At 40.3% G+C, this 12,114-nt stretch overlaps 1 protein-coding gene across 2 annotated transcripts in view; it reads left to right on the plus strand.

Annotated features, from left to right (window-relative positions):
- The window catches only part of OSMR (oncostatin M receptor), a 96,298-nt gene that overhangs the window by 81,048 nt on the left and 3,136 nt on the right, over positions 1–12,114 (plus strand). The window contains exons 12-17 of one of the 2 annotated variants that reach the window (XM_049862712.1): positions 1,149–1,328; positions 3,648–3,752; positions 5,189–5,362; positions 6,104–6,271; positions 11,249–11,330; positions 12,019–12,091. In XM_049862712.1, coding sequence (XP_049718669.1) covers positions 1,149–1,328; positions 3,648–3,752; positions 5,189–5,362; positions 6,104–6,271; positions 11,249–11,330; positions 12,019–12,091 — 782 coding nt within the window. Of the gene's footprint in view, positions 1–1,148; positions 1,329–3,647; positions 3,753–5,188; positions 5,363–6,103; positions 6,272–11,248; positions 11,331–12,018; positions 12,092–12,114 lie in introns of those variants that run through there. The other variant, XM_049862724.1, reaches the window with a different exon arrangement.

The following is a 12,114-nucleotide window of genomic DNA, read 5'->3' on the forward strand; positions in this document are numbered from 1 at the left end:
GATGCAGTATTTGTTCCTCATTGATCAGTGCTCTGAGTGGCTGCTTGATTAAGGTCTGCTTACAATCAGTGACCAGCTTGGACCACTGCCCTGATACCTGTGGGAGGCTGCGAAGTCAGCAGCAGGAAATGAGAAATCCTCATCCCTCGAGGCCTAGGTGTGATCCTGCTTACTATCAGTGAACTGGTAGGCCACTGACACCGTATCATCTTTTTCCAGTGATCAGGCCTTAGGACAACGCTGTTGGATATAAAATATGATGAGATGGCAGCCTTTGTCTTAAAAAAAAGTGTGTATATCCTTGCGTAGTCAGACTTAGGATATATCTGAATTTTCTTTTCTTTTTTTGTCCTCACCTCAATTCCTACACCTAACATCTCAGGAGCAGTAGTTAGTTCAAGGGCAGCCAGCATTGTTGTGGGGGAATTAAGGTGCGTTATTCATTCATTCAACAAGAAACAGGTATTTTTTAAAACAGACTGAGAACCCGATACTGTTCTAGGTCAAAGGTCAGCAAAGGGCAGACAGTAAATATTTTAGGTTTTGTGGGTCCTCTGATCTCTTTAATATATCCTATATTCTTTCTTGCCTTTTTTTTTTTTTTACAGCCTTTTAAAAATGTGGAAACTATTCTTAGCTTAATTAAACCAGCAAACCGGTTGCCACCAAGTTAATTCTGACTCATGGTGACCCCATGTTTCAGAGTACAGCTAAGTGCCGTAGAGTTTTCAAGGCTGTGATCTTTCAGAAGCTGATTGCCAGGCCTTTCCACTGAGACTCCACTGGGTGGGTTCCAACCACTAATCTTTCAGTTAGTGGCTAAGCACTTAAGAGTTTGCACCACCCAGTGACTTCTTTTATAAAAATAATCCCTGGATTTGTCTCACAGACTGTAGCTTGCTGGCTCATTTTAGGTGTTGATACCAGATTGGGTCTCAGAAAGTCAGGATAAGGGACATCCAAAGGTCAGCTGTGGATATATGCCTGGAAGTGAGAGGAGTGGAAATACCCAGGAAAACACCTCCCATCCGAGAATCCCCTGTGGCCAGTTAAACACACTGCACTTTCATGTTAGTTTTCTTCTGTAGGCACTTTTGAAATTTTACAGTTAATTACATCTGAAGCTTTGCTCTATTTGTTTTGTACAGAAGAGATTGAAGAAGAAAGGGTTAAAGGCACAGAGAATAGATTCTCTCTGTCTTGGGAGCCTCAATCCAGAGATGCCATAGGCTATGTTGTGGAGTGGTGTGACCATCCCCAGGATCCGCTTTGTGGTCTCCAGTGGCAAAAACTAGGCCCCAATACCACAAGTACAGTCATCAGCTCAGGTAAGAAAAACTTTCCCGTCTTGCTTCATCCTATTTTGCAATAAGTTCAGCTAGGATTTCTGAACCGCCTCACAGATGCTTTGACTTAGCTAATAATTTTGAAATTACAAATCCAGCATGGGTGGTAGGAGTTGAAATTTAATAATGTTGTATTCTAAGATTCATCATTTAGATGTACTTTTATAGAGAACATCTGGACCTAAGATTGGGATTAGTTCTCCGTGCCTTTGTTAGTGTATTTTTTTTTCCTCTAAATCAGTGGCCTCAAATGAACTACAGAGGGACAACATGTTAACAGTTGTCTACTGAACCTTTACAAAAGCAGAGAAGTGGATAGACTTAGTAGATGTTTGTCTTAGTCACCTAGTGCTGCTATAACAGAAATACTGCAAGTGGATGGCTTTAACAAACAAAAGTTTATTCTCTTACAGTCTAGTAGGCTAGAAGTCCAAATTCAGGGCATGAGCTCCAGGAGAAGACTTTCTGTCAGCTCTGGAGGAAGGTCCTTGTCAACAGTCTTTCCCTGGACTAGGAGCTTCTCTGCACAGGAACCCCATGTCCAAAGGATACACTCTGCTCCCAGTGCTGCTTTCTTGGTGATATGAGGTCCCCCACTCGCTGCTTGCTTCCCTTTCCTCTTATCTCTTAGAAGATAAAAGGCAAGGCGGTGCAGAAAAACTCCCTTTACATTGGATCAGGAATGTGACCTTCGTAAGGGTGTTATAATCCCACCCTAATCGTCTTTAACATAAAATTACAATCACAAAATGGAGAACAACCACACAATACTCAGAATCATGGCCTAATCAAGTTGACACATATTTTTGGGGGACACACACAAAATGGAGGACAACCACACAATACTCAGAATCATGGCCTAATCAAGTTGACACATATTTTGGGGGGACACACACAAAATGGAGGACAACCACACAATACTCAGAATCATGCCTAATCAAGTTGACACATATTTTGGGGGGACACAATTCAATCCATGACAATGTTTAAGACATAGAATTGATGACAGCTGATCATCAACTCCAATTTCAGTAAAACATGTAGGACTTGAACTCTTACCTCCCACACTGGATTTGTAGTTTAAAGATTGCTAGTTTAGCAAAGGAGTCAGTCCCTATGTAGGGCAAATGGTTAACATGCTTGGCTGCTAACAGAAAGGCTGGAGGTTTGAGCCTACCCAGAAACTCCTTGGAAGAAAGGACTGATGATCTCCTTCTGAAAAATCAGCCTAAAAACCCTATAGAGCACAGTTCTACTTTGAGACACGTGGGGTCGCCGTGAGTTGGAATCCACTCACCGGCAACTGGACTTTAGCAAAGTCAAAGGAGTCCAGGTGTGTGATTTGAGCAGGGGGGTTGGTGGCACCTATTACTGGACCAAAATAAAGGTGTGGGAATTGTCTGCACCTAGAGGGTAATAGAGAGCCATGTAGGGCACCACCCTTGGAGAATAAAAAGGCGAGAGCTTGGCGGGGCCCTTGGCAAGGGCAGTTCCAGTGTAATGGTGGTGCTGGAGGCAGATTGCATAGGCAGAGGCATAGGGGGAAAGCTGTTGTTCAAGAAGAGGTGTGGAGGACAGTCCCTGCAGGCTTAGGTGGAGACGGTGGTGTAAGGTATTGGCAACATGAAGGACTCTGTTTTAGTCATCTAGTGCTGCCATAGCAGAAATACCACAAATGGATGGCTTTAACAAAGAGAAATTTATTTCCTCACAGTAAAGTAGGCTAAATGTCCAGATCAGGGCGTCGCCTCCAGGGGAAAGGCATTCTCTCTCTGTTGGACTTGTCATCACTGTTCCCCTGGACTAGGAGATTCGCTGTGCAGGGACCCTGGGTCCAAAGGATGCACTCTGCTCCAGGTGCTCCTTTCTTGGTGGTATGAGGTCCTCACTTTCTGCTAGCTTCCCTTTCCTTTTATCCCTTGAGAGATAAAAGATGGTGCAGGCCACACCCCAGGGAAACTCCCTTTACCTTGGATCAGGGATGTGACCTGAGTAAGGGTGGTGTTATAATCCCACACTAATTGTCTTTAACATAAAATTATAATCCCAAAATGGAGGACAACCACAGACTACTGGGAGTCATGGCCTAACCAAGTTAATACACAGAGTTTTGGGGGGACGTAATGCAATCCCTGACAGACTCCAAGGCCTAATGGAAGCAGGGAAGATGGTGCACTTGAAGCGCAGAAGTCCTGAGAATGAAACTATTCAGGAAACGCAAACTCATTTTTCATTCCGTTTTCAGAAATGAAGAGACTATCATTCCGTGGTGCTGAAAATCTGTTGACTTTTCTTTCCTAGATGCTTTTGAACAAGGGATCAGATACAATTTCAGGATTTATGAAATATCTCCGGGATGGATTGCTTCTTTATTAGAGAAAAAAACAGGATACTCCCAGGAACTGCGTAAGTTGAAGGCATTGAAGGTGCTCTGTGTGCAGAACAATCTGCAGATTCCCAGCTTTGGGTTTAGGACAATTTCAACACTTTACCTAATTGTCAGTTCTCCATTTATTCTGGCAACTGCTTTTTTAATTTTTTTTGATCATACAAATACAAAACATTTTCATTGAAGACAGTTTATAAGATGTTAGGCAAAAAATAGAAGATAAAATCACTGCTAATTTTTCCACCCACGGGCAGATGTCTAGCGTTAATAGTTTATGTGTAGTTCAGGTAGTTCCTTTCCCTGTACATGTACACACTTCTAAGGTAAAAATGGGAGTTTGCCGTATGCACTGTTTGTAAACTGCTTTTTTGACTTAACCATGTCATTTTTATGACTGCAAAGTGCCTCAGTGTATGCATTTGTCAAATCACCCGTTGGTGGACCTCTAGGATGTTTACAACAATTTTCAGCTACAAACTATAAAATTCATCTTTCAGTGTCTTATAGTCCCAAATGCTAAATCTCTCTCTTCAATCTCTTATACCCTATCTGAATTACCATCATTTTAGCAATGTATTTGTCCATATCTATGATTAATTTCTTTGAATAAAGCCTTAGAGGTAGAATATGTGAATCAAAGCATTTTTTATTTCTTTTACAATTTTTAAAACTTTTGATACATGTGGTGAAATTGCCCACCAGGAATTTCACCCCTGTCCCACCAGTGGTATAGATTGTTGACTCTACCGGGTAGTTGTTCATTAGCCATCCTTGGCATACAGGGTCCCAAGCCCAGGATAGCCGTGCAGCTGGGCCCTTGCTTGCCTCACACTAGTCAGACCAACCATGGGGCCCTTCTTTTGGTGGGGGCTGGTCCATACGTTACACCGAGCAAGAAGTATGTGTTGTTTGTGTGTGTGATGTGCATAGGCCCAAGTGTGCACAAGCCAGTGTGGCAAAACAGGCTCAGGGAGGGCTTTGAAATAAACGCTCCTGGGTTTTTTCAGTGACATTTGGGTAAGTCTGCATGGTCAGAGCCAGGAACTAGAGTTCTTTAGATTCACCCTCACCTGTCTGAACATAACCTCCCCTTCCTCCTCACTTCAGTAGGTTCTCTGGTTGGGTCTTCTCTCAAACAGTATTTAGAATTCAAGAATAGAATTAAGTCTAAGAAGAACTTTTAGTTTCTTTTTTGCTCTGTGACCTTATGCAAATTACTTGGTCACTCTGGGCATCCATTTCATCTGTAAAGGCAAGCCTTGAGCAAGAGGATTGCTAAACTCCTTTCCCGCTCTCAGAAACTGTCAAACAATGGAGAAAAAGAGAAAACTCCTTCATTTGACAAAGGCTCACATTTCTAGAAGTGGCAGCATTTCTATTTTTAGTTGGCATGAATGCTCTGAAAGTATTTTCCAAATCATGACTGTGTTCTTGCCTCAACTTCCTTTCCTAGCTCCCTCGGACAACCCTCAAGTGACCACAAGTAGCTTGACATCCCACTCCTTCACTCTGAATTGGAAGGATTATTCCATTGAATCCCAGCCCGGCTTCATCAGAGGGTACAACGTCTATCTGAAATCCAAGATGGAGCAGTGCACCTCAGGATTTGAAAGGATAACTCCCTCAGGTGATGTTGGTATTTTGGTATGTTTTTTCAAGATCTCGTTATTTGAAAGAATTTGAAATATTGCCATCATTGACTGGCCAGGCTGAATTCTATTCTTGTGTGATCTTTTCCGATTCTTTTTCCTTTATTATAAAAATATATATCGCAGCATTTCAGTTCAATTTTGTAGGTGTGTGTAGGGACATCAATGACATTAATCATGTTGTACAACTATTATCTCATTGACAGCTTTCCCAACACCATAAGAGCAGAAGATGTTTGTTCTTAAACCAACTAGTAGGATGATCGAGATGGTGGGAACTGAGATCTTAATTTACTTAAAAAACAATGTTGCCTAGTATTTTTAGAAGCATTTAAAGCACCAGGAGCTCCTTAAGAAAACAAGCCACTTGGGAGACACTCTTGCTAGCCCTTTTTTCTTGGATTTTGTTAAATATTATTAAAATTTATTTTTAAGTCCCTTGCAAGCCCTTACTGCCTCTTGCAATTTCTGTGCCCTACCTGGATCACCGACACCCCTGGCTTAAATAGATTTCTTGCTTTTCCTGCCATCTCCTGAAAATTTTACCAGTGTCCCCAGTGTGGGAAAATTATGATTTAATTTTTGGTTGGTTTAAAAACGCTGACAGTGTAGGGTCAGCCAGAGTATCCACACCTAACTGTCTCACAAGATCTCTATCACACTCAATAAAAATAATTTTTTCCTGAAGAAAACATTTTTTTTTTTTTTCTGGACTGCAGATGATTCGGCAGGTTGCAAACACAAAATTGACAACCCAGAACAAAAGACATTTCATGTGGAAAACCTAGAGCCAGCATCCTCCTATGAGTTTTTCGTCACTGCATACACAAGCGCTGGTGATGGCCCCAATGGTACTTTCACAAAGGTCACAACTCCAGATGAATACAGTGAGTTTTTCCAAATCAAAGCTCTTCCTTTAGATTCCGGGAAACTAACCAATCCCACAGACGTTGCCTTTGGCTTTGTCTAGGTTAGGAATTTTCAAATCTCTCCTCTCTTTCTCTCTCTCTCTTTTTTTTTTTGTGTTTTGGTGAAAGTTTACAGCCCAAGTTAGTTTCTCATACAAAAATTTATACACACATTGTTATGGGACCCTAGCTGTTATCCCTTTAATGTGACCGCACGTTTCTCCTTTGCACCCCGGATTTCCCGTGTCCATTCAACTAGCTCCTGTCCCTTTCTGCCTTTGCTCCAGGTGGGTTGAGACCAACTGATGCATCTTAGGTGGTCTTAAAGCTTTTAAGACCCCAGAGGCCACTCACCAAAGTGGGATGCAGAACATTTTCTTAATAAACTTTGCTATGCCAGTTAACCCAGATGTTCCCCCAAATTATGGTCCCCAGACCCCTGCCCCTGCTACACTGTCCCTGGAAATGTTTGGTTGTGTTCAGAAAACTTCTTAGCTTTTGGTTTAGTCCAGTGATTCTGACTTCCCTTGTACTTACTGTGCCTTGTCCTTCCCTTCACCCAAGATAATTCTTGTCTACTGTTAGTGAATTCCCCTCTCCCGCCCTCCTCACCCTCATAACCATCAAAGAATGTTTTCCACTGTGTTTAAACCTTTTCTTGAGTTCTTATAATAGTGGTCTCATACAATATTTGTCCTTTTGTGACTAATTTCACTCAGCATAATGCCTTCCAGATTCATCCATGTTATGAGATGTCTTGTGGCTTCATCCCTGTGTAGTATTCCATTGTGTGAATATACCATAATTTATTTATTCACTTCATCCATTGTTGGGCACCTAGGTTGTTTCCTTCTTTTTGCTATTGTGAACAGTGCTTCAGTGAACATGGGTGTGCATATATCTATTCATGTGACCACTCTTATTTCTCACTTTAAGGAGTGGGTTTGCTGGATCATGTGGTAGTTCTATTTCTAGCTTTTTAAGAAAGCACCAAATCAATTTCCAAAGTGGTCGTACCATTTTACATTCCCACCAGCAGTGTATAAGCGTTCCAATCTTTGCACAACCTCTCCAACATTTATTATTTTGTGTTTTTTGGATTAATGCCAGCCTTGTTGGGGTGAGGTGGTATCTCATTGTAGTTTTGATTTGCATTTCTCTAATGGCTAATGATCATGAGCATTTCCTCACGTATCTGGTATCTGCCTGAATGTCTTCTTTGGTGAAATGCCTGTTCATATCCTTTGCCTGTTTTTTAATCGGGTTATTTGTGTTTTTTGTGGTTCAAGTTTTGCAGTATCTTGTAGATTTTAGAGTGTGTGTATATATGTATATGTGTGTGTGTCTGTGTGTGTGTGTGTGTGTGTATATATATGAAAAACCAAACCTGTTGCCGTCAAGTTGATTCCAACTCATAGCGACCCTATAGCACAGAGTAGAACTGCCCATAGGGTTTCTAACCAGTGGCTGGTGGATTCAAACTACTGATCTTTTGGTTAGCAGCCATAGCTCTTAACCACTGCACCACCAGTGCTCCATGTATGTGTGTGTGTATGTGTGTATATATATATGTATATGTATATATACATATGTATAAACACACATATGTATATATACATATGTATACATGTGTATATAAACCTAAAACTAAACCTGTTGCCATCGAGTTGATTCTGACACATAGAGACCCTTTAGCATAGAGTAAAACTGCCCCATAGGGTTTCCATGGTTCACCTGGTAGATTTGAACTGCCCAGCTTTTGGTTAGCAGCTATAGTGCTTAACCATTACGCTACCAGGGTTTCCATGTACATATATATATATATGTATGTATGTATATGTGTGTATATAAACCAAAAACCAAACCTGTTGCCGTTGAGTCAATTCCGACTCATAGCAACCCTATAGAACAGAGTAGAACTGCCCCATAGAGTTTCTAAGGAGCAGCTGGTAGATCTGAACTACCAACCTTTTGGTAGCAGCCATAGTGCTTAACCACTACACCATCAGCGTTTCTGTGTGTGTGTGCATACACAGACACACACACACACAAATATGAACACGTGATTAGGTTCTGTAGTAAGTAATGTGTTTCTGTTTAAAGATCCCTTATTTAGTATATATAAACATGTCATGGATGGTGGAAAAAAATTTAATATTGGACTGATGACAAGTAGCATTGTCCATGAACAAAAGAATGCTTCAGTTTTGTTTTTTCATGCGATTGTTGAATTTATTGAAAAAGTCTTCATAAATTGCTTCCCTCATCCAAGCTTTCTTATTCCATTTTCATTCTGTGGAAACCTGATTAATTTCGATATTTTTGAAGCATTTGGTTTCTCTCTCTTTCCAATTACACATGATTTCTCCAATGTCCTATCTGCAAACGTGCTCAAGAGGATGGTAAGCTGCTTTTTCAAAAACTGACCCTGTGAGCTTTTCTCCCTTTCATCCTTAGGGTCCTATTAGGCATTGTCCTGTAAAATAGAGCAGTCTCATTGGTGTTTGCAATGTTTTTAGGATTATATCCTCTTATGATCTCTTTTAATTCTTTTGACTAGTTTTGGACATTTTTGCCAACACGTTTGACTCTCCACAAGCTACATTGCAAGTGATTCAATTTTTTTTTTTTTTTTTTTAAGCTCTGATACCACCCATTAGACACTGAGAATCCATCAACTTTTAAAAGTGTCGTTTCCTTCACTGTTGGTTGCAGGCTAGGTCCTGAAATGGGAACACTTTTGGCGGAGGCTTGAAGAAACCACTCAAAAATAGATTTGTTGATTTCTGCATGTTGCCGGATTAGGGTCCTTGCCCTGGAGCAGTCAAGCCAATGAAACGTACTCCAAGTCAGAAAGAGAGAGAGGAGGTGACACCAATGGGAAGCCTAGCAGCAATGCAGGCTATCTTTATGGGTCCCAAAAGGCAATTTTACATCACAGCTTACATATTGCCCTTACAAGGGTTAGAAGTGCCTTTTGGCACGTCGCCTACAGATGGCTACAAGATAATTACAAGAGACTCTTTATCAGACTAAAGAGATACATGCTGGACATCTCCTTATCAGGCTAAAGATATACATGCCAGACATCTGGGCTCTGATCTTCAAGTGAGGGGTCATAAATCAGAGGTGGCCAGACAGAGCAAAACAAAGTCATTAACAAAAGTATGTGGAAAGGAGAAGGCAAGCAGGAAAAAAAAAAAAACTTACAGGTTCATCATGACGTTTAGTCCTGTCAAGCTCTCAGTTGCCTATTTTGAAAAGGAGAAAACATGTATCAGGGTCACGTGCATAATTTCCATCCCTTCCTTCCTTGACATTTACAGTGAGGCTGCCCATGTATTTTGCAATTATTTTATCCTTTTATAATTGAGTAAATTTGCATTTTGCTCTACCTGAACTTTATTACAGCTTCCTTGACAGTCTTTTTCTCTAAAGTTATTGTTTTGACAACATCACACTTTTCTTTCAGAGATAAATTTCTTATTCTCTTAGCCATGGCTATGAAGAAATATACTTTTTTAAAAAAGGAATCAAAAGAGGAAATAAGTTCTTATGAAAAATAAGGAATTTATGATCTCGTTTTATCCAAAATGTGAATGGCTCATACAGAAAGATAAAAATGAAAACTATCAACATCATTACATGATACAGTTAGGGCACTTCAGCAAAATATATAAGAAGAAAACCACGTGAGAACAATGTTTATGCTTTTGTACACACATTGAATGTGCTAAGTGAAGAAATGCGTCTCTATTATTTTCGGCAAAACAAGTAATTTTGAAAGAAAGAATTTCAAGGAAATTAAGGAGTGGATTTTGAAAATTGTAATAGTGTGTATCAAGATTACAAACAGCTAAAACGAAAACTAAAAAAGATAAGGAGTAAAACCTCTCAAGGCAAGGAAAAAAAGTACTTGATTTTCATAAAAATAAAGGAATTTATTAGTATCTCTTAATTTCATCCAAACTTATGGATGTTGTTCTTTGCTAAAAAAACAAAAACAAAACAGGTAAATACGTAAAGAATGGACATACTCAGAGAAAAGTGGCAAGGCACAGTAGGCACTTGTACAGTAGGCACTCACACACAGTAACAGTGCAGAGGGAAGCGGAAGACTAAGCCTTCATCTTTGACTCTTGGACTTCTTGCAACTATTTCCACCTTTCGCACCCGCACTTCCTTGTATTAGGTTTGCAATACCAGTGATTTTCTGATTCCGTCTGTGTCTCACAGGTTCTGACTTTCAGAGAATATTTACTAGGCTGAAGTAACCATTTTAGTGGAAAATATTTGAGGTTTCTACTGCCTTACACAGGTCCTGGCTTCTGCAGGTTTGTGTGTGTGTATACTTTTTAATTAGCAGTATATGTATATACTGCTAACCAAAAGCTACAGATTTGAGTCCACCCAGAGGTGCTTCAGAAGAAAACCCTAGCAAGGTAAAAAAAAAAAAGCAAGGTACTTCCAAAAAATCAGCCCTCGAAAACCCTATGGAGCACAGCTCTACTCTGACACACATAGAATCACCATGACTGAGTTAACTTGCTGACGTCTGTTTTGTTTTTTAAACTCACATTTCACCTACTAACATCCCAACCAAATCACATGTCTGAGCCTAAAGTCAAGGCGTGGGAAAGTGCACTCTACCTACCATGAAACGTTGGCAAGGGTGAGAAAGTAGAATTCGAATTCAGGGAGAGAACAAAGAATCAGGAGTGACGATCCAATTCATCAAAAGAGGGAACGAGTTTGAGTTGTAAGGTGTTGAAGGCAAATGGTTCCCTGTGTTGGTTGGTTGGTTGGTTGTTTTCCCCCCAGTTAGGAAGAACTCATATTGTATCTTTCATAAATAGACATTTGAGGACTAATAAACATGTACAATTACCCTCAACCTTAAACTTTATTTTTTTGAGGAGAGAAAAGTACTCAATACCCTTTTCTTGTTCTTTGTAGCCCGTATGCTGACCCACATCGTAGTCCCCGTGATTCTCTGCATTCTGCTCATCACGGTCCTCTTCTACTTCCAAATTCAGTGGTAAGTGTGCAAGGAAGATTTCATTTGAGAAATGGGTCAGAGACAAATCTAGAAAGGAGTTTAATAAGTTAGAAATGACATTGAATAATCTGAAAAAAAAAGTACGGAAAAGGAAAACGACAAATGCTTAGGTGAGAGAGAATGCGATTTAGTTCACCGTTTTGCTTTTCAGGTGGATACTGTAGGAAAATAATAACCATTTAAAATAAAGAGATTCAAAAAGGTTTTCCTAATAACAATAGCAATTAAAAAAAAAGGCAAACCTGTGGCCGTCGATTCCAACTCACAGTGACCCAATAGGACAGAGTAGAACTGCCCCATAGGGTTTCCAAGGAGTGGCTGGTGGATTCGAACTGTTGACCTTTTGGTTAGCAGCCGATCTCAACCACTGTGCCACCAGGGCTCCGTAACAGCAATAGCTAATATTTATATGCCACTTATCATGTGTTTGCCAATGTTCTAAGTGCTTTACATATAATCACTCGTTTAATCCTCACAACCACACTTATAAGTACCATGATTATCTCCATTTAGCCAATCAAGGAAGGAATTAAAGCATGGGACAGGTAAATAACTGGCCCAAGGTCACACAGTTAGTAAGTGTTGGAGAAAGGATTTGAACCCAAGAATCTGACTCAACTCTTACACCATCTTGGAAAATTCAGTCTAGTTTTCATTGCTTTTCTAGGATGAAGGAAAAGTGTTATCCTGACATTCCAGACCCTTATAAGAGCAGCGTCCTGTCACTAATCAAATCCAAGGTAAATGTAGAGTTTGTATTGTA

The sequence above is a fragment of the Elephas maximus genome, chromosome 2 (assembly GCF_024166365.1).
Source record: "Elephas maximus indicus isolate mEleMax1 chromosome 2, mEleMax1 primary haplotype, whole genome shotgun sequence".
Lineage (NCBI taxonomy): Eukaryota > Metazoa > Chordata > Mammalia > Proboscidea > Elephantidae > Elephas > Elephas maximus.